This window comes from Corapipo altera, unplaced genomic scaffold (genome assembly GCF_003945725.1).
Source record: "Corapipo altera isolate COAL_440 unplaced genomic scaffold, ASM394572v1 2, whole genome shotgun sequence".
Lineage (NCBI taxonomy): Eukaryota > Metazoa > Chordata > Aves > Passeriformes > Pipridae > Corapipo > Corapipo altera.
The window spans coordinates 9,801,088-9,824,746 of record NW_020884890.1 but is presented as its reverse complement, the minus strand read 5'-3'; the positions used below and the strand labels follow the sequence as shown (position 1 = coordinate 9,824,746).

The window sequence follows — 23,659 nt, the reverse complement described above, 5'->3', positions numbered from 1 at the left end:
ACCCTGTTGCTTCTGCAATAATTAGTTTGATCTTTTTGATGTGTGTCTCTCAATCCAGTAATTTTGATATAACTTCTTTTTCCCCAGAAGAGTGACTATAGGTACAATCCTTGGAATAAAGGTAAAACATTACCTCTTGATATCAACTGATTAAGAATATATGATGACTCAGTCTATATAAATTTGCAGTTGTTACTATTCCTGTTTTCTGGACTAATTGTATGTGACAAGAAGTCTGAAGCTCTATGATGTAAACAGAGGTTGATATTCAGCAATCTTTCCTTTATTGTAAGTTTGACTTTTATAATCCATGACTTTATTTTCTGACAAATGCCACTATTACAATCTTCCAGTATGTTCCATCGAAGTCTTCCATAGCCAAGATAAAACTAATAAAAAGATGAAATTACACTAAAATAAGAACCTCTTCCAATGCTCAAAGACATTAAAAAGGTCAATCATATGCCTTTTAGTTCTACATTATTCCATCAAATTCATTCTCCAATTATCCATTTCCATTTATTTTAACAGCCTTTGTGCAAAAGTGACATGCTTCTTAGAGCTATAGTAAGACAATGACATTTGCTGGGTTAGCACAGGACAATAAAGCATTAATATACATAAAAACTGCCACAAAATATATGCATTTGTCACTGATGTCAATAGAAATCTCTTCAAACACCAAATCAAGCCTCAGATTTGAGACAGATATTTCTTGACACACAGGAGCTACATTTCATTGCTACACTGAATTCTTAAACACATCATCATTGAACTCTTAAACACACATTAGACCAAAAATCACTAATTATAGCAATTTCAAAATGTACACAAAAGAAAGTCTATCTGTAGACCAAGAAATACACTTTATTTTTAAATAGCCTCTCCTGATGAGCTGAAAAACTGTGAAAGTAAGCTGCGAAAAAAACAGCCTGCTTCCATTAACTGATACAGATTTTTTTTATTGTACTGATCACCATAGCATCACAATGAGTCAGCAGTGTGAGCAATAAGAGTTTATAAATATTCCTTATCTATTTAGTGTATACTCCTAAAAGAATTAACTATCTGGCTTCTTCTGTTCAACATGATACACAGACATTTGTATTTCTCACTTAGATTAGCAGCTTAAAAGACATGCTGAACCCTTTACATGCTTATCAACTACAAGACAGCAGTCATCTTCATCCATGACAGAATAAATACTCAAAGCCTGTAATTCATTCACTGCAGAGTTCTGAATACTGCTGAATAATAGTCTTTGTTCCCTCATTTCTGCTTATTTCATACTGTTAACATATCTGAGACGCAGTGTTTACTCTAAACACTTCGAAATTGTGATAGTCCTAGACTATGTGTCACATGAATATTTTTCTCCCAAATCACTAAGGCAGTTACGTTTGACAGCAGATAGGATGCAGACAGAAAATCATGAAGTTGGCATAAGAACCATACAAGGCACAAATGAGCCCTTCTTGTCTGAAGCTTTGATTTCCTAATGTAATACTTTTGAATAACACTCATTCCAAGTCAGGAATTAATTCTACATCACTGTAATCATTAAAATGCCTGTAGAGATCTCCTCAGTTGCATCCTCTACATATGCAGGGGACAGAGAGGAAAGACGTTAAATAGAGATCCATGGAAATAGCAAGGAGTTTTGTACATCTCAGAACATGACAACAGAACCAAACTTGTCAATGGAGCAAAACTATATTTGACCAGAGTGTCACTTCGGTTTTGGACAGCAATAACTAGCAGAGCTGTAGATCTGTTATAGGTCTCTAAAAAACTTGGTTTGCTAGTGGAAAGGCCAGAGGGAAGACCAATTACCCAGCACTGTAGGTAGTAAACAAAATGTGGTTGTTTACTAGTTCTCTCCATTTTCCTACTCTGAGCAACATTTGCTTACAGAAAACCACCCCATCTCACAGAAGCTCTACAGCTTACTGTTCCATAACAAATTCTGTGCTCTCTGATACTCTTTGCAAAAAGCTATTCAGGAGCAGGTTTATCACAGTTTCTAGATTTCTCAGGTAAAATTTTATTGAGTGAAATGTATTCATTTTAGAGAGAGACTGTTGCTTAGCTTTTGTTGTCACTTATTTTCCTCAAAGGGGAATTGGTTAAGCACATACTAAATGGTTGGCACACAGAATTCAGAAAATTGGAAAATGGGACTAAGGGGATGTATTGTCATGCCTTGAAGAAATTAGACAAAATATCTAAGGCTTTAAAATTTACTGGAAGCCCAAACAAATCAACGTATTTACATCAGACAACACCAGAAAAATGAGAGATTAATACAAGTTTTATAGATGGCAAGACCATGGCACAAAGAAATTGAGTAATTTGACAAATATCTTAGGTAGCATATGATAGAAAGAACTGTAAAGCACTGACTAATGCAAATCACAATCTCTTCCTTTATACTTTCACATTTCTAATTATGTTTACTTATAAAAGCATTGGGTCTCTAAATTATGTAACTTTAGATTGCTCAAGGTCTCCTATTTATTTAAAGACGATAATTTCTGTATTATCAGTAAATACTTTATTTCTTTAGAAGTTTGCCAATGTATGCAGCTCAATATTTTGAGAACACATGGAGAAAGCTTAAAACTTCATCACATCAGCAATTTCCTCAGTACGTTGCTGAATCCGGCTGCACAATCATGTTGGTTCTGACATTACTTTAGATGATAATGAAATTAATACTAAATTAATAAAGAATACAGGAGGGAGGGGGAATATGAGTCTTCTGCTTCACAGCGACCTTTATAATGATCTTTTCCCAATACTGAAAAAAAAAGGTATTTTATTATAGACTACTACAGGTCAGAAAACTAGTTAACACTATGTTGCTTTAGGCAAAAAAGTTTACAATCCTATTAAATATTTAACAACTATTGAAGTCACTGAGAAAAAAATATATAGATAAATTTATCTTTTGTATTGGGCAAATTCCAGTGTGCTACTAAGTCATTTCTGAAATAAGCAAAGGTCCATATATTAGCTTTTAAATTACTACAAGTAATTGCCCCTAGAAAATCTCTACATTTTGCAACATTTCACCAGTGCAAGTAAGTGTAATTAGGTCTAACAACCAATATCTTTCACAGGCTTAACTTCAAAATAGATATATCAATCATGATGGTACTTAAAAACCTAAATGACGTAGATGATCCTTTAAATCTAGATGCATACATACCCAGTAACATATGCATTAACTACTCAAAATACATTTTGATTGTCCAGTAGAAAAGACAATTTACAAATGACTATGTAGACTGATTCACAGAATCACAGAATCTGCTGAGTTGGAAGGGACCCACAAGGATCAAGTCCAACTCCTTTGAAAGATTTATTTTCTTTCACAGGAAAATAAAACTATATTAAAATAAACTGCTGACATCGTTTTTAAGATCTAAAAATCACATTTTCCTCTAGTCAATCCATTATTTAAAACACCATTAAGCTCTTAGCCAAAAAAAAAAACGACAGCATCAAGAGATTTCTTTAACATGAACAAAAAAACATAGCTGGTAATCAGAAATTAATTGTTTCCACAGGCTTTTTAAAGTGCAACATTTGTTGCCATCATACTGCAAATACTTCAACACAAACAAGTGGAAAACAAAAAGTCACATTACTGTGCTTAATAATCCAAATTTACTTTTTTCTTCTCAACGCTAACTCCATTTTCCCTGTAAGGAGAAGCAGACAGAAAACACACACATTCTAAATTTAATAAAGAAACTGAAATTTCTAAAAGAAAGCTTTCAAAACTTTGAAAAAAGTAATAAATCAACTTTTGCCTTTAGTGCTAAAATAGTGTACCAGTTTAATGTCAAATGAGCAATAGATGCCATATACTCTTTAAATACAAAATAGATTCCCCTTTTGCAATAAAGCCTTCTAAGCCCTTCCTCCTTAAAAAATTTGCAGCCTTCCATCACAGCACTATTTTGAACATCTAAGTCTAGGTAGCGTGTCAGTAAAAGCACCAGAAGTGCCAAATATGACAATGTAGTATAGATTAATACTTAGTGGTAAGGTTTGACCACATGCCAAAAGAGTGGTTTTACAGTTTTGTCATCTGCAGAACAAACTAAATTCCTGAAACTGGAAATATAGGGGTTTTTAGCTGGATGGAGAAATCAAAATGCACACCTACAACACAAGCATTATACTGTAACCAAGTGATTTTAAATTACCACTTACTGTTTTTCTCACCTGGAAAGTTTGATTAGCATTCTCTGTAAACAATTGCAAGTCTTAAGCTACAAGACACAAACCAAAGTACAGTTCCAACTTACAGCACACTGCACTGCTGATCCAAGTAATGCGACAACCGTTTAAGTAGAATATTGCTCAGGCAAGTGGATAAATATTTCACACATGTATCAAATGGGAAAAAAGAATTAATTGCTTGATCTTAAAATTATATCATGTTAAGCATTTCTAATACTGTCAGCTTCTTCAAAAAATTTAGGTTGAATGAACAATTCCCCTCACACCACACTATTTTAAAAAATGCTTAAGATTATTCTAATGTTTAGCATGGTTATTTTAGATTGCTTCAGATTAAGACCTTTCCATACTTTATTAACTTAATTTCTGGCTGCTTTTCTTATACATAATTTTTCATATTCTATCGTCAAGGAGAAGAAAAAACAATTTGAACTAATTCCCCCTAAAGACTTTTTATAATTTTATAAATAAAAATCTTACCTATTTTTAAATAAAATAAACTGGCAAAACAACTATATATCAATATGGTAAAGTTCTTAATGTGTGTCAGAGAACAAAAATTGCATAACAAGAAAATATAATACATATAACAAGAAAATAGCTATTTTCTATCATAATGAGTCAAGAAAGTAATTAGACATTCAGGATTTTATGCATTAATTCAGCTCACCAGACTTGCAGGGGGAATCAGTCAAACAGGCTAAAGAATTTCAAGAGATTTGGGGGATTTTAGGAATAGTCCATAGTAGATTGCCAGAAAAAGTTACTATAGAATATACTGAGTTTTTTTAGAAGAAATCCTTCAACTGCAGTGAGCATTGTTGCATGGCAGACCAAAAATAAAAGCAGCCTGTAAGTATGGACTCTTGAGCACAAAACAAAGATAAGAGGGATGGTAAATGGTTTGTCTAGTCCCACATTAGTAGTATTAGAGAAGACAAGAGCATAATGAAAACTAAGTCTAATCAATATATCTATCAGGTCAGCATTTAAGATCTCATCCTACCAGGTATAGTTCTAAGACCTTTGGAAAATATCTTAATGAAAAAAAAATCTTACCATAAAAAAAAACCTAACAATGTTTCCACTTGGAAATCTCTGCAGTCAATATAGTCTATGCTTGTATTACAAGCATTTCAGATTGTCTTCACAGAAAGCTCACTGTGAATAGAAAAATACTTACAAGAAGCCAAATACAATGCATTCTGCTATTAATAAATGTATATGCTGTTAGACAATAATTCACTAAAAATCAGGTTAAATACTGGCATCACAAATTTCAACATTATCTTTAAAATCATTGCAGAAATACTTAAAACTACATTCTCATGAGGTAAAGGTTAATAAAGCACAAATAATAAGAATCTACAGCATCCAAATTCTAAAAAAAAAAAACAAAAAACAACCAACCAACCAACCAAAACAGTTTAAAAGAGCAGCTGGCTCAACTAAGTGATAATAGCAGGATAAATAGCTACAGGGTAATACTGTAGGGAAGCAATAACTATCTCTATGGAATAATGATTCATATATGATTACCATCACAGAGCTTCATCCCAACTACCATTAGCATTCAATCAGCATCAGTTGCAAAGAAAAAAAAAAAAAAAAAAAAACACAAAAATTGGAGCTACATTTAACTATAGACTATGTACCACTACTCATTTACTTACACAAGTGCCTTTAAATTTGAAGCTTGTAATATGGAATGTGAGCAAAAAGGAAAAGGCTTTATGAAGAATTCATGGATGGTATCATCAGCACTGTACTCAATGTTAACAGAAACTATACACAAATGCCTTTTCTCTATTCAAGGTTTTCTATAATCAGATTCTTTCTCAAGTATCACTTATGAATACATATATAAAAAGACTGAGAACTACTTTTATATTGGGAGAGAGAAAGGAGAAAACAGAACTGTATATCCACAAACACCTCAGCACTGAAGTACTTTCCTGAAACAAGATGCATAGGAACAAAAAACAAGGGTTCCATTCAAAGTTTTCTTGCAATATAGATGAGCAAAGATATGAATAATTAGTTTCTAAAATGGTTATGTATATATTCTCATAACTTTAAAATGACTGCCTGCAAGCATGGCTCCAGTGTTCTGCTTCTGGAAGCCAACGAACAGTCCACAGCACACTCTAGCAACCTGAAACTACAAGACCAAAAGACACAAGTTTCTTATGGAAACAGTGACAAACTGTCATCATGTAAGCAGTACAACTTTAATCATATTTTATAGGTACAAGATCCGTTCAGTAAGAAATCCAAGCAGCAACATGTAAAATGGCAAAAGTTCAAGAATAGATAGCCAAGAAACATAAATCTGATCCCAGGATACCTGTGCTACAACTATACAGTTTGATGCCTGGTGAGTGCATTTAATGCATAAAAAAACCACATCAGACCTGCTGATCTTGATTTTCCTTTATTCACAGTTCAAATAGATGAAGTAAACTTAAAGGAATGGGAACAAGCTGGTAGATGAATAGGTCTGCTAGGACATGCTGGCTCTTAAGTATAGGACACCAATGATCTACTATTGAAAATTATTCAATTGCTGATGATGTCTGACTAAAATGCCACTTGTGCATTAAGGAGAATGCTCTAATACATGCTGTAAAAATGGCTCCCATCAAAAAGCCTTGATGGAAAACAGACTCAGAGTTTGCCCCTGATCTGCTCCCCAGTGCTGTTCCCTCTGTGGAACTCTGCTTTCTCTTTTGCTCAGATTTGCTCTTTCCAATGAGCAGCAGATGGTTTTGCAGCTTGACAAGAATTTGTGCCGACCTCAATGGGAAGGTCTGCAGAACCCTGACTAAAGAAGAGCAAAGCAACACCAAGTCCCTAGAACTACATACACCCCTTCCCTTGTCTGTATTAGTGTCCTAAAGAAGCAACTTCAGAATTGCTATCCTTAACAATGTCAATCCATAAACTATGCTCCTGCAAAGGCACCGCTATTTCTCCGCAAAATTCCAAGCTATCCATGCTCACAGTAATCCACAAGCCCTTAATGTTGCAGTTCAGATTACAGTGCTTTTATTACTAAGTCATGAAGGAATAGTTTTCCACATTTCTTTGCACTACAGTAGCAACAGTTCAGAGGAGGTTAAGATGACTAATTAGGTAATAAAACCAAATTTTTATCATTATGTGTGGCAAATATTCGTCTTCTAAATAATACAAAAGCATAGAAATGTGCACTTGTAAATTTTCAACTGCAAAAGTAAAAATGGCAGATGGATACTAATCAGTTTAAAGTTTAAATAACACATTTGGCTGGATTCAGGGTGAAACAAAAACAGTAACTTGCAGAATCCCTTTAGAATACTTAATCCTGAGCTAGATTTCCCACTTCCAGTAACACAAGCATATTTTTCAATATAAAAACCACAACTACAGAATTTTACCCCGAATGTGACCAGTGAAGCACTGGGAAGTGTGCCACTGGCTTTTTAATCAATACCACACCACCCAACAGTTCATACACAGAAAAATCCACACAGCCTAATCTATTTAAAGCTTCCAAGCTAATCTGTTAAGTGTACAGAAGAGAATAAAACTTTGTCTGAAAACTTTATTTCTGAAAGGGAGAAAAATTATCTTTAAACAGTTTCAGAGGTTATAAAGAAAAAATTTTTATAGATATTATCTATACATCTCATGTTTCATTTTCTTGAGCAGTACACTTCATGGTAGCTTAGTCTTTCAATAATAACACAGCTAATCAATTATGTAGTGTGAAAATGTCTGGATTAGGAACTGACATCTTTCCTGTGGCTGCACTAAATGCAGATGTCTGCATGCACAAGCAACAGCTGGCAGTCAGCACTGTATAGTCAAGGCAGAGGTTTCGTTATCAGCAGGGTATGTTGAGAAACATTAATTTCATGTGTTCCTGTTTACAGGTGAAGGTATAACGGGGAGAAATCTTTCTTGATCCCAGTCCACTCATACATGAATAAAACACACAGATGTAGGATGTTGATGTTAGAATAAGCACAAGGAATGCATTCTCTCCCTCAGGAAAAAAAAAAACAACTCCATAGACAGCTAACTCCTCTCTCTTTGAATCATAACCACTGCATCACTCCAGCCCTAGGGAAAAAAGCAAGAGCTTTAGTCAAAAATGAGTGAAGATTGTCACAATAAACAAGACCTACCAAATTTTTCACTGGCCCATGAAATGACATCATGCTCTGAAAATGTACATATAGACAAGAGGCTCAGTAATCTAAGAACTGTTGCATTTCCTAAGGAAGGACCAAAGGCAGCACATACTCAACAAGCTTGTGTCACTTTCTGACACATAACATAACTTTTTACCTTGATCTATACAGCTACATATTTGGAGTTGATGCTTTCAATCCTCTAGGGGTAAAGCACAAGAAATTGCATCATGTCTCATTCAGAAGCAATACACCAGAGCTCTGAGCACATACAACCTGTAGAATCTACACCATTTTTCTTGTAAAAGACTTTAGAAAGATTACAGATCAGCGTGTGTTTTAATGTACAAAAATATACATAAAACACACAAAACACACACAGATTCTTTCTTTTTATCCTAGCAAAGAGATTTCAGATATGTTTTTCAAACAGGCCAACCACTCATGTCAGCAGTAGATGTCATCTATGAGCTATACAATGAGGGTACAACTTATCTCATCTAACTTTACATTACATTCAGCCAGGGCTTCCTTTTTTTTTTTTTTTTAAGATCAAACTTTTAAACCATGACATTTCCAGAGGCCAATTTATCTCATCCAAAACCAGACTGCTAGAACAGCTGGGAAGAATGACCCTCAGGAGATATCCATTCTCTAGAACAGCTCTATGAGCTACTGTAACTAGTTCAAACTTCATTACTCTTCCTTAGACATTTGAAGATTGACAAAAGAAAAATCTAGCCCCTCTTTGGACATTCACCAATCTCAGGAATTGTACCAAAAAGAAAGTTACAATTATTGCTGGGATCCATTCAAAGCCACTGGTAGTCTGCTCCAGGCAGCTGCAACCTCATCTCCCTATGCAGAAGACAAATGCTAAGCCATTTCAAAACTGAACATAATCCCGAAATCTTAAAAATGCAAATAAAATATCAGTAAAGTTAAGCAGCAATCTTATCTATGTTCACTATATTTATTCTTTATGTTTATGTTTCACTCAGAGCTATATATTCATAAACATGCTCATAGGAGCAATGCAAAGTCAAAGCAGATGCTTAACTTGATGAGAAGAGGCCTCTGGTGGCAGTTGTGAAGTACAGTTCATAGTTCTAGGAAATATTGATTTTATAGAAAAAGCTACAGAAAGCAGATTAAGCAGTTAGGTTTGCCATGAAAATTCTGACATATGACTGCTCTTCTCCAAAGCACTAACAATTTCAACCCACCCTTCTGCATGTCTACAGCACAGTTGTCATATTAGTCTTAAAGCTGCATATATTTCCAGCTAAGTAAGACTAAAATAACAGCCTTTACTGATCACAAAGGACAACCCCTCCCAGTAGTAAAACAGAGAGGCATGTTTTTATAGCAAAACCCAAAGTCCTGCTCTCCAACACCACACAGACTCCCATCAGCCAAGGACCATGCATCCCAGCACCAGCAGAAGAGCAATAAGGTTGCAGCGTAAGGCATGCACCATCCTTTTCCTCTGCATCCAACACAACAAAGAGACATTGGACGTATTTCAAATACAGATGTACAACAAGGTAAAACAAAAATGTTTATGGAGGCTGACGCAAGTAATAGCCTGAGGCAAAGGGCAGCCTGTAACAGGTTATAATTTGCCTATAGGTTGGACTGGAGTAAAAGCAATTCCATTTTCATTTAAGAGCCCGCAAAGAGAACATAAGCAGACCAATGGACAGCTGAGGACTTCCTCTGGTACAGCCAACTTTTCAACTACTCTCTTGGTCCCTGACACTGGCATCTCAGGAAGAGAAAAACAAGTCCCATCACGCAAACTGACCCTTGTAAGCCACTGTCAACTGCAACAGCTGACAGAAGCAATTCCTCTTGGGATGAGGCAACAACAAGCACCTAGAACTGTAGTTTCCAACCGTCTGTTTACATTGGCAATTACCTTAAAAGCTGTCCAGAATGCAAATTAAGTTAAAAAGTTTTCAGTGTTGCATAATGTAACCAACTAATGCACAAATGCAAACCACTAATTATTTTCAGCTGAGCAAAACAGACAAGATCTACAGAAGAAGAGAATTTAACATTTCTCCCATCAGACTGACCAGTCTGCAGCCAAACTAACATAAGAGCAATGCTAAAAACCTTTACTATTTGGTATTTATTATAATAAACAGCTGAACTGCCTAGCCAACATGCACTGTACTTTTCTTGAAACAACCCTCTTAATCGTAAACAGATTTAAAGCCACAGGTCCATCTGTTCTATCTTTTAAAGGGATAGAGCACCTCTCCCATGAGGATAGACTAAGAGAATTGGGATTGTTCAAGTCTGAGAAAGAGAAGGCTTCGGCATGACCAGATTGTGGCTTTCCAGGACCTAGAGAGTGTGTACAAGAAAGATGGAGAGAGACTTTTTACAAGGGCATGTAGTGATAGGACAAGGGGAATGGCTTCACACTGAAAGAGAGTAGATTTAGATTAGATAATAGAAAAAATCTTTACTGTGAGAGTGGTGAGTCACTGGAAGAGGTTGCACAGAGATGTTGTGGATGCCCCATCCCTGGAAGTGTTCAAAGCCATGCTGGATGGGGCTCTGAGCAACCTGGTCTAGCAAAAGGTGTCCCTGTCCACGGCAGAGGGGTTGAAACTACATATCTTTAAAGTCCATTCTGACCCAAACCACTCTATGATCTTTTTACTTACGCTACAGCTACATTAAAAGATGTCTAGAATGGAACAGGAGCTGAAAATCTTCATGAAGTATCTATTTTTAAAGAACATATTTGCAAAATATTGTACAGCTAAAGCTCTGTACTTCCTATGCACAGCTGCATTTTTTCCTGACAGCATTTCAGTGCAGTTTTAACCAAACAAAACAGACTTAACTGCTAATTCAAAGACACGCTTTGTTTTCAAAGAATGACAACTCAAATCTTTAAAGAAGGAAAAAAATTTAGCTAAAAAAATTGAATTATTTTACTTTTCCAGAAGAGGTTGTAAAGGATTTATTAGAGCCAAAGTTTCTCTTCATATTGATGACTAACTCAACACATCTCATTTTTTACAGCTAGAAAGTACATCCAGGTAACGTGAAACACACTTCAAACAAACACAGAAAACATTTCAACTGAGAAGAGCAAATTTATATGAAGCAACTCATAGCTATACATGCAAGTACACAACTTGTTACACATCCACAACTGGGCAGCAGGACACTGTCGACTGCAGATTTCCAACATGGATCTTTCCTCTCATAATCTGCTCCTCCCAGTCCCTCAGGTAATTATAACTGTGGGGAAATACAAGGTTTGCCACAGAGTAGCATATCAATGGCTCATCTTTCCCTTTATCACACTTAATATGTTTATGCTTTACCTGACTAAAAGCAAGGCCCTTACTGAGCAACCACAGAATAACAGAACACTTGTCTACACAATTAAGGCATTCCAAGTACATAGAGAGAGTCAGATAAGGAGGTGTGTGTGATCTGCTCCATTTAAATATCTCTACAGTCTGAGTTAGCTGTAGATATGATACCATTATGCCTTAAATTAGAAACTGCAGGCAGAGAAAGCACTTGATGGAATCACACACCTTTTTCAATCCCATGGCTCTTCTAATCCCTAGGTTATCTTAACTCAGTACACTACAGTTACTAGGCCTGAGTTAACAAAGTTGCAGACATCTGTCAGTTTTCTGAGTGATTTGTTCAGCAGCACAAAATGAGCCAGTGTACAGAGACTGAATAAGGACCCAACAAGTTGATAGCCAGGGTCCTCCAGGAAGCTCCCAGCTCTAGTGTGCTAACCACACACCTTGTCCAAGTTTACACCAAGGGAGCCATTACTGCAAACTGAGGCATAAACCTTTGGCTATGCTTTAATTGTTAATGCTGTAAATAATGCAAAAAGAAAAGCACCTGCAGAACCTTTCGGAGCATTACAGTCCAAAAGCACGTTCATCAGCATTGGTACTGCTGGATGGCACTCAGGTAGTAGTTCTCCTCTCATTTCTCAAGTAGCTTGACAAAACATGGTTTCATGGAAGAGACATAAGACTAATTTTCATGACTCACAATACTAACATTTAATTTGCAGAATCTAAGTTTATTAATGTATTTGTAATGTTAAAAGTACCTCACCAAACAGTTAGGTGAAAAATGAAGGAAAAAGATTACAGAAACTGAAAATAATGTCCAAATTGCTAAATCAGGACAATGTAAAAAAAGATAATCATTGGGAGAGGAGAAATCAAGTTTTCCCCAATAAAGTTTTGTTCTAATGGCCTCAAATTGCTTTGGTGGGTTTTAGTGTGGGTTTGTGTTTTTTTAATTTTGACAAATGACACTTTTTAAAGTGTGCCTTTGGACTCTTACTCACATTTACAAAAACCTTTGGGAAATACTTCCCCTTCCATTTAATTCAAGGTCTTTCCTCCCAAAAGCTCTTAGCTACTGAAGAGAAAACAGTATGGAGGGGGGAAGAAAGAGGTAAGCAGACCAAGGTATGTGTAAGTACAATAACCATTTCCCATGGTTTCGCAGTATATGGGAATTCAAATTCCAGTTTCAGCTGCCCAGTGTTTTGAAAGAAATGCTTTGCAAAATCAAAGACTTCCACAAGAAGACAAGGACTTCACAGTACCCATGAATTTCAAACTAGATAGTTTGAGAATGCTGCCTTTTCTCCCAAACCCAAGTATTCATATATCTTAAATCAAAACATTTATTTCTAGAAAGACAGACAAACAAAACCAAGGCACATTATTGCAGACCTAAAACTAGATAAAGGTCTTAGACTAAAACAGCAGGAAAAAAAGATAAAGATTTCTCCTGATCTTTTCAGACCTAAAGATTGCAAAGGTAATACAAAGAGTCAGAAATTGTGGAAAAGAAGTTTTCAGGTAGAAGTCTGATTAAATCCTGCCCTCTGTTTCAATGCAAAGAACATGAATTCTGACAATATTTTGAATCCTGAAACAATGTTTGGTCCATGTAAAGTGCATTTACACTGCATATATGATACAGAACAATACACACAATACAAAGCAAAAAAATGTAGGTCTTTAAAAAAAGCTTAGGTTTGTCATGGTTTTAAATTAACGTGCACCATTTTCTTACCTTGCAAATAGTCTCTGTATCCCAGGGTAAGATGGTCCTCAGATCAATAACTTCACAGGACACACCAAGTTTTTCTTGAGCCATTGTTGCCACCTCTTTGATCACATGTACCTGAAAAAGCAATGTATTATCACCAAAAAAAAATGTAAATTCTGTTTAAGTTGTTATAAATTATGCATATTCTAACAGTGATTATATCATCTGCATGTTGAGCAGAGACATTTCTCTTCAGTAAAAACCATTTATTACTCAGTTCATTCTTATTTACTACTTACATTATTCCTAGTATTTTAGCATCTCTCCAAAAACTAACTTCACCAAAGAATCACTGAGAACAAAACTCTCACTTTCTAGAAAAGTATCTTTCAGTGAAGAGTATCAGGCCTCACTGTGTTGTATTTGTAGTTAGTTTGAATAAGTTTTAGAAGCTTTTTATTAGGACTGTAACTAAGCTAAGACCCAAATACTTCAGAGTAATGCACTTTGATGTAGCAGTCACCAGCAATCCTGCAGGAAGCATTATGTACATTCAAAAATTCTACACTGCACTATCCTTGATCTCAGCCACAAAGCTGAGAGACGGGTCCAGCAGTCCCAGTAACTACACTTTTTACAACACTGAAACAGATAACTGACTGATCATCTCCAGAGTATTATCTTACAAACAGCTAGGAGAGAAAGTAAACACCACATAAAGTTACCTGTAAATATCCAGTCCTGATCCCCACAATCACAGGCTATGGGCATTAGTATGATAATATAACAATTTACTGGTCTTCCAGCAAATAGTTTAATACCACCATAACAAACGTTGCATTATCTGATTACTGTAATTAACACTTTACTAAAACAAAAAAGTATTCCCCTCTAGCGAGAGGCTATTACTGAACCGGAATACAGATTATTCACCCTCCACCAGTCAAGGAATCTATTCAGTAGCATATGTAACTGCGTCACAGTAGATGTCAAACAATCCACATCTATTACCATCCTTTTCATAAGGTATAAGAGTGGAAATGAAAGCAATACTACATACCTTCAAAATTGTAATCTGACATTATGTTATAAAACACTTAAATAAAATGTGTTTCAAGCACTGGCTTCCCTAAAATAAACATGTGCAAGCAAATGCTCCAACACGGAAAATAACAACTGTTACGACAATAACTCAGATAATCCTCCACAAATATCTCAGCATGAAGTATTTCCTCATGAGATATGAAGATAAAAAAATTTCTAGATATGATGCTGCCAATAAAATCTGAGGCTCTCTTTATTGTTCAAATATTCATAATATAGGTTTTGGACTGTGGCAGACCTCGATCAAGCAATTTCTAGACATAGTAAGGGGTTGGAGGCCAAACACGATCCCCAACAAGCAATTTGGATAAGGTCATCTTGATCTTGAAGTCAACCGAATTTAACAACATCAACATGGTCAGGCCATGTCAGTTGCCTGAGGGTCAGAGAGCATTAATAAATTCTACACGGATTAAAAAATATACACAGAAACAAGATGATTAAGGATTTAAACACACAACTACATCATGCAAATATGAACAGCTAAACACCAAAGAACTGTTTTAAAAGGTAAATCAATAGAAGTATTGTAGTAATAGAGAGGAAGTATAGCTTGCAGTATTTTTGTTTAAACTTCTAATACATCTGTAGCTGTAAGAAGAATGTTTGAGAATGTTCAATATGGCACACGGGATGGATATTTTTGCCATTTCTCTGACGTAAAAGGGAAAACACTTACCTAGCTCACAGAGGATAAGGATTAGCTAAAGACAATAAAAGACTGAGCATAACTGGAGAGGAACTAAAAGCCTTTGCTGTCCTTCATTAGCACCACCCAGGAAAGCTTGCATAAGGGAACCCCACTGGAGCAGCAGCCAAGCAACTCCCTTATGTTCAAAAACGTACGAGAAGTTACCAGTGAGTATGTGCAATCACTCTGCCTACTGACTGTAAGTGTAGGACTGGTAGCACAGTTAGAAATCAAAGTTTAGGTACACAACCCACAAACATTCTCTGCACAAACTCACTGAACATATTTGATCTGCATAACCCCGGCACATCCAGAACATGCTGGATTTACTGCATATGTGTGAAACATCTATCTCTATGATGTATTACACAGCCACACCCATGGTTTGGTCAACTCCTAAATCTGGATTAGGGCTGCACATCTGTTCTATTACTACTCACATCAAAAGAAATGCCTGTCTTAACTTTTTCCAAGTACCAAAGTACAGAGGTTTCTTGAAGGGTGTTACTCCAAGTCCTCTCTGCACTACTGCCTGTGGTGTAAATCAAGCATATTATTAAATCTCCATAGCCAGCTTCCAAGCCACTACTTTATCAATATCCAATTGAGAGAAATGATACAAGTAAAGATATTTAAGAAGTCCACAATTTAATACTAGTGCAAAGTATCAGAAGCTAATAGGAATAACCACAGATATAAAGGAGATCAAGTATGGCCAGTCTTCACGAACGAAGATCTGGGAAAGGTCTTTACCCTTCGAGCCTGTGCAGTGGATTTTTTAGGTGAGACACAGTGTGCGCTGAGCTGAGCCCACCCTTTAATCCTAAGGTTCATCTGCCGGGGCCAAGCGAGCTTGGACAGTGGCAGTGAGGTCCTCAGGATGTAGGTTTGTTTAGAGTGACCTTCTCTTAGATGGATGGCCTTACAGGGCTGACGAGCTCCATCTGTCCAGGGGAGTTTCCCTGACCGGGAATCGAACCCGGGCTGCAGCAGTGAGAGTGCTAAAGGAGATCAAGTAGTCTGAGGACAAGGAAACTACCACAGAAAAGCACCAAAGACTACAAATTTCAAACAAAAGCCAAGCAAAAACCAAACAACAAAGAAACTGATGACAACAAGAAGGTACAACCCCAGAGATCAATTCAATATTCTTGTGATGAAAGTTTAACACTCTCTCCTCTAAAAGCTTCTCAAATACAACCAGGCCAAGAAAACAGCAATTTCTGGAAATTCCAAACTATACTGAAGTTTCTCTTTTCTATATTTCTGGAAAAGGAAGGTGTATTTTCTTACCAGATTTTTCAATATTTGCACATCTTAATTTGGCAATGTTTGTATGTGTCCAATCATGTTCTTGAACAGCTTTGAAATGTAACTGTTAGAATCAAAACTACAGTAATCCCTATTTGTATTACATGTTCAGTGAATTTTTAACTCTGTGTAAAGGGAACCCCAGACTGCACTTCTTTAAAACCTGCAGTAAAAATCTATACTTTTCTTTCAGCATACTATTTTGAACTTTCCTTTCCCACCACCTTCCTCAGAGTCACATCTCACTGCCCCATTCTTAAATCTGTCACTTTCATAATCATAAACAAATCATTAACCTCCTGCACAGGCCCTCTTCCATATTTCCAGAGTCATCTTCAATTGAAAATGACTAATAACTTGCACAATAAAAAGCAGGTTTCATATAACTACAAACACTGATAAACGTTTATTCAAGCATATAGTGATGGAAGATGCATGCAGTTTATTATCTGGCATGTGAGCTTGAATTCAAACGTCACCTGACCCATGGCCTAGGCTTTGCTGGGTGACAAATAGCTTGTGAGAGCGTTACCAACCTGTGTGCCCCAAGCAACCATTGTCACATCACTGCCCGTCTGCAGCACCTCAGCTTGAGACAGTGGAATGTTGTAGGGCTCCACAGGAACTTGTTCCACTGAATAAATTTTTGAAAAAAGAGGAAAATAAGCATTAGATTCCTCTAGTATTCAATATTACCTCATAAAAACATACACTAAAAATTTTCTTCAGTGTTACTGCCATCTAAAAAAATTGATCAAAATAACATTAAGTATTAGCATTCATTTCAAAGATTTAGCTGTAATACAGATTATTTTTAATTACACTGTTAAAAATACATTCACTGTAGAGTTTAATTCATGTTATATACCACAATAAGATGCATATATACACATACAAAAGACAGTAAGAAGTCCTGGTGTATAACAAGTCAAAATATCAGCATCAGATTTGGAGATGGACACTGCTACTTTTGATAAAAAAATGTCAAATAACCAGTGCGGTAAATTCTAATAATCATCAAGACAGTCTTGAAATTATACGTCAATACTCAGACAAGGAGGAACAAAGGAACAGCTGTGCCAGCACCCTCCTGATATCTGCCAAGAACAATGCTCCACATTTTTATGTTTAAATTTAGGGAAAAATTTTCAGAACCTACACATAAAGGGTCAGCAAAAACTTCTCATTATAGCAATTTTAAATTAGTCAAAACATTTCTGCTTTAAAAAAAGGTTATCTATTCACCAAAAATACACCAAAATTAGAGAGAGTAGGCAAAAATTAGGCATCTTGTCTTCTCTATGAAATTCGAATTTATTTTTTTTTTAATTACAGCAGATGATTTTCTTTTTTCCTTGTCAGTAACGATATATAAATATCACATATTTCAGAGAAGCACAGAATGGTTGAGGTACAAAGTGACCTCTGGAGACCACCTAGGCCAAGCCCTCTGCTCAGTACAACGGCACCAGTCATTCAGGGTCATGTCCAGTTAGGTTTTGAGTACTCCCATGGTCAGAGACTCCACATCTTCTCTGGGCAGCCTGTTCCTGTATTTGATCACCCTCACAGTAAAAACGTTTTTGTCTATGCTTACGTTAGAGATATATCACTTTACCTGAACAGGCACAGAAGGGACATACATATTAACTAAATCAATCTTTCTAAAAATATAACAGGAAATTCTTTTTCAGCATAATTCAACAACAAATGTTCATTTAATCAAAGAAAAAAATTTAAAATGTATTTTAAACACAAGGTGCTTTTCAATATAGGAAAAAATCAGAACTATTTGCAAACAATTTTAATGTACTAAAATATCAGTGTCTTTCTGCATTAATTTCTTTGAATAACAAGTGGCTAAATGAATACAGGGCTGGGAAAGAAAGAGAAGAAAGGCACATCTAGCCCTTGCTCATTGCATTTTACTGGTTGACAGTAAAGCAAACCAGGTTTCTATGGATTTTGCACATGGTAAAACCCCAGGCAAAAGAAAGAGGTTCTGAAAGATAACAAAACCCACGACTGTACTAATTGGATTTGCATAACTGTCTTTGTCATGAGATGGTCATCTACATGAAACCTGGAGAACAAGAAACTTAAAAATATGCAATGGGACCCTTGAATGGAAACCCAGGCAACTGACATGAAGGAGAAGGTTTTGAAGTGAGTGGGATGCACAAGAGGAAGAATTGGAAGGTGTACATGATACAAAAAAGAGCTTTTTCTCTGTGTAATGGTTCTATCCACTCAGGAAAATTAAATATAAAATAAAATTACACAAATTAACGAGTTTCTTATGATAGCTAAACCGTTCTGCAACAAGATGTCCATTAGATGAGCTCATCTATAATTCCTGACAATTTTAAATGCAAAATTCAGCTTAGTCAAAATTTTATAAGGAGGTCCAGATTTGGCAGGATTTTCTTTATATGCCTTTGCAAAAACTCCTCTCCCCACTAATAATGACGAAAAGTAGCATATTAAACTATTCTATGAATATTCTTTCATAATAACTATCTAAATCAGGATGACAATGTTTACATACAAAGCAGGCCAATCACCTATTACTGAAGAAATAAAGTATTTTAAGTTGTGTTTCAAATAGAGCAACTAATAAAAAGTTGTAATTATCAGCAAAAAAGGGCCATCACATTAATTTTAAGAGGCTCTAGCATCTGTTGGTTTTCCTAAAGGAGCAGTCTGAACAGCAGAAAGAAAACACGTTTTCTCATCTTACCTGTCTTGTCTCTATAACAACCAGTGATGCAAGTCGTATTTATTTCTACACCACCAATGTCATATATAGTACAATTAAATGAAACTGAAAAGGTCAAAAAACATTAGAGTAGGTTCTCCACAAGATGTCTAAACCTGATAATGTCAAGGTGACTCATCTTCTCCTTTGATTCACAACCATTATGTGCTCTTGACACTGCACAGGCTGTTAACTACTTTTCATAAATCAAAGCCTCCTTTTTCTTTTTAATTCAGATATTTTCTTAGTATCTCTGACATTTACAGGGACGTCACTACAGCACTTTCAATAACATCATGATGTCGTAAGTTAAATAGCAACAGAATTCTCTCTGTATATGTGTACTTGTATACTTAACTCTCTATTTTTACCCAGAAAGGCTTACATTTCTTTTCTCCTTTCTAATATTATTGAAGGACAACTAACATACACAAAACTTCTGAAGAACACTTGTATGGTGATGTGGAAGAAGATAGCATCTGCTCCTTTAAGGGTGTCTGGACAAGGAACTTTATAATGCAAAAGGGTATAGAGGAAGAGGAAGAAGCCATAAGGAAGAACACACAGGGACACAAACATAACCACCAAAGGATGAGGGTGGCAGTTAGGAGAGCCAAACCTGCTCAGTCCCACTTACTGATAAGGGTATGAGGAATATGGGAGTGTTTCTTTCAGTAAAACTATCTTATGAGGACCTTGTCAAATAGGATGATAAAGAAAAAGAAGAGGCTCTAAACAAAATATAGAGACACAAACTTGAAAATAAACACAGCAAAGAGAAGAAACAAATTTGGTCAGGAACACTCAGTGAAGGACTATCGAGAAACGATGGGCACACCAGGAATTTGCAACCTCAGGGTCCAGGGAATTGGAGCAAATGTGGAACTAGATCAGCTGATGAGGGCATAAGAAGGTGAATGGGGTTGACAAAGAGCAAAATGGGGAAGAAACAGAAAGGGTTATAGAAGGGGTCAATTGCACATAAAACAGGGCTGGTCAGCACATTTGTCTGACTGAGCCCTGTGCCTCATCGCAGTGGTCAGTCCCAGCTTCTTTGGAAATCCTGTCCAGTGCAAGGACAGTGTGCTGCAAGGACTAAGTAGCAGCTGCTGGTGAGACAAATATGAGAAGACAAGATACTGGGCCAGCAAGTGGAGACAAACCAGGGTGCAGAAACCCTAAGCCTATGGTGTGACCAGCAGGAGCAAGTAGGGGGCCTGGCCACCAGCTGCTGGGAATAACATGTGGCCCAAACACAAGTTATCAGGTCCCATGGGGACCACAAAGGGCTGTTAGACTGGCTAAGATCCTTCACTCAAGAGTTTTGAAAGCTAAAGAGCCATCTGGGGGACGCTCACTGTCATTCTCACTCCATATATGTACAACCAAGTTGGGGTGACACTGCCATAACTGTCCAGGGAAGTCAAAAAAGAGTAACATTGAGCACTCCAAAGAGCTCAGGTGCACTGAGAAACAGCAAGTCCTCTGCTAAACAAACTGCTAGCAAAGTGAGTGACTGTGTTAGAGAAATAGGCACATGGGCTTAACCACAAATGCAGCGCTGTCCTGCTTCACAGTATGGCAAGTACAAATCTGCAGTTACTAGCTACAACTATGCATGGTAAATATACTTTTTTTTCTTTTCTGGTCTAGCTACTGCTTTATGATATAAGTCTTACATACATATATAGCTACTTATACATATATTCACATAGATAACAATATATATACACCTATACATAAAATCATGTATCTGTATATGAGGACTATTTCAACTTGTTTGCACACTAGAGCTAATGCATAATATGAAACTTATCAATTCATTCAAACAAAATAGTGCTCTTCTGTAACTTCTAAAATTTACCATTAACAGATACCAAGGTAAAGTTTAAGATCCAGTTCTGGGGTTGTCTGCACAGGAAAGACAGAGCTATTGCAACAGGTCCAGAAGAGGGCCATGAAGATGATCAGAGGGCTGGAGCACCTCTCCAATGAAGACAGGCTGACAGAGTTGGGATTGTTCAGCCTGGAGAAGAGAAAGCTCCAGGGAAATTTATTGTGGCCTTTCAGTACTGAAAGGGGGCTTATAAAATAGTTGGAGATGGACTTTTTAGCAGGGTCTGCTCTGACAGGATGAGGGGTAAAGGTCAGTTTAGATTAGACATAAGGTTTTTACAATGACGGTGGTGAAACACTGGAACAGGTTGCCAACAGAAGCTATGGATGCCCCATCCCTGGAAACACTCAAGGTCAGGTTGGACAGGGTTCCAAGCAAGCTGATCTAGTTGAAGATGTCCCTGCTCATTGCAGTGGGGGTTGGAGTCGATGACCTTTAAAGGTCATTTGCAACCAACACTATTTTATGATTCTTTGATCTTAGCTTTAAACCCATTACCTCCTTTTGGTGTTGTCAGGGCTCTTGGATATTTAAGGTGTGGGTTATTTTTTGAATGAACTGGAAAACATTTCCGAAACATTCTTGCAAAGTTGTCCTTCACTTTGGAATTTGCTTTTTCTTCTTGGTTCATCACAGTGTGAATATGGCGAACTTAAGGCAATGCTACTTGGATATTCACCTGGGATCCACAAGAATGACTAAGGTGAAGACTAAAGGTCTGTATTTACTCTTGTATCTTATGTGGGCAAAGGCATGTTTGGATAGCAAATATTCATATAGAAATTAATGTTCATTTATTAACATGGTTAGTTTTACCACATGTCTGAACAAGCATACAATACATTTGAATAGGCAAATTTGTGTTCATTTGTGAAGACATTCAGCTAATCTCATTATTCCAAAACTATAGCAAGCAATCACACTTTCCATGTGATAGCTGCACTGAAATATTTTGTCCTACAGCTCTGATTTACCTTGGAGACCAGACTTATAATTCAAAACACTTTTGAAGATTCTTTTCTCCTCTGTACAATGTCTTTACCGTTACGGGGGAAAAAAACCTATGCTTGAATGTTGCAAAACCTGCCCTGTCATCAGCAACCAAAATAAAAAACCCAAACAAACAAAAACAAACAAAAAAAAATGAAAGCAATTAGTGGGCCTATATAGCTCCTTGGAGGTATGCATCAGATGCAAAATCACAAGACTGGTTCTGCACAAGACCTTATATAAAACAGCAATGACCTGGCATCCTGCTTAACATTCTGGAGATGCAACTTCAGGCTCTACATCCTAAGCTAGATACATATGACCTCCTATCACTGGCATTCAACATCTAATTACAACAATAATAGCAACACTTGGGAACAGAAGCATAGGACATAGTTTTGTGGTGGTTGGGGTGTAGTGGATGTGGGATTTTTGTCATTTTTTGTTTGGTTTGGTTTGATTTTTTTGTTTGTTTTAAACAAAGCGTTATTAGCTTCAGCCAACATGAATAAGGACAGGTATTCTGTGTTTTAAAGACTACCCCGCCTACACCCTATTTTCAGCTGTATTATATATAATTCCAAGTATATTAGCAACTCTAAAAAGAAAATTCTTAGACAAATACTTAAAGACCTCATAAGGAGAAAGAAAACTCCATTAGAGGAAAATGACAAGGCTCAAAAGCCTACATTAATTTTACAGATAGAAAATCCTCCTTCCCATTAATGTCTTTGACACCTTATTTTTTCAATGATGTTACACGCCCACTGTAACATCAATCACAAAGCTCTCTGAACAAACACATCTATTCAACATGAAGCTAGAACAAAAAGAAATGTTATGGTAGGGGCAATACAATTTCACTATTCAATGCCTTGGCCATCATCATGGAAATAAAGAAAATTAATTTTTGTCTGGAACAACGAGGTCCCAGATCTTAGATGGAGTTCTATACCATGCCATGATGATCCTGGTCCATTTCTGAATCCACCAGGCCACTTTGTTTCAATGGTGGAATTATAAGAAACCCTGACTATGGCCAGCAGCATAAGAATGAACTCCAACAGAGATTAATTTCATAGGAGAAACTCCCAGACACCAGTCATCTTCCAGTTCAAGCTGACCCACAAAGGAGAGTTTAACAATTGGGATGATGAACTAATGAAACCGAGGGAGAGGTTTGCAATGAAAATAAAAGGAACATAAAAACCATTTCACATAATAAAATGTTCATACTTTACATTGTAGAAACAATAAAATGTCCATGTATACAAAAGAAGTTACCTCTTGAAATCATCCCTGTCACATGTTGACACAAATGTACTATAAATTTCAGCCTACATAGCTAAACTGATGTTCTTAGAAATTTTACGACAAAAAATACGTAAGTAATGTCTCTGACA

The 23,659-nt window shown here is 36.4% G+C and overlaps 1 protein-coding gene across 7 annotated transcripts in view; it reads right to left on the bottom strand.

The window, feature by feature from the left end:
• The window catches only part of BCKDHB (branched chain keto acid dehydrogenase E1 subunit beta), a 147,235-nt gene that overhangs the window by 97,742 nt on the left and 25,834 nt on the right, over positions 1-23,659 (bottom strand). For 5 of the 7 annotated variants that reach the window (XM_027644792.1, XM_027644785.1, XM_027644787.1 and 2 more), the window contains exons 7-8: positions 17,148-17,245; positions 13,530-13,640 (exon numbers count right to left, since the gene is read on the bottom strand). In XM_027644792.1, the coding sequence (XP_027500593.1) occupies positions 13,530-13,640; positions 17,148-17,245 (209 nt within the window). Of the gene's footprint in view, positions 1-7,881; positions 8,362-11,575; positions 11,700-13,529; positions 13,641-17,147; positions 17,246-23,659 lie in introns of those variants that run through there. The other 2 variants (XM_027644790.1, XM_027644791.1) reach the window with 2 other exon arrangements.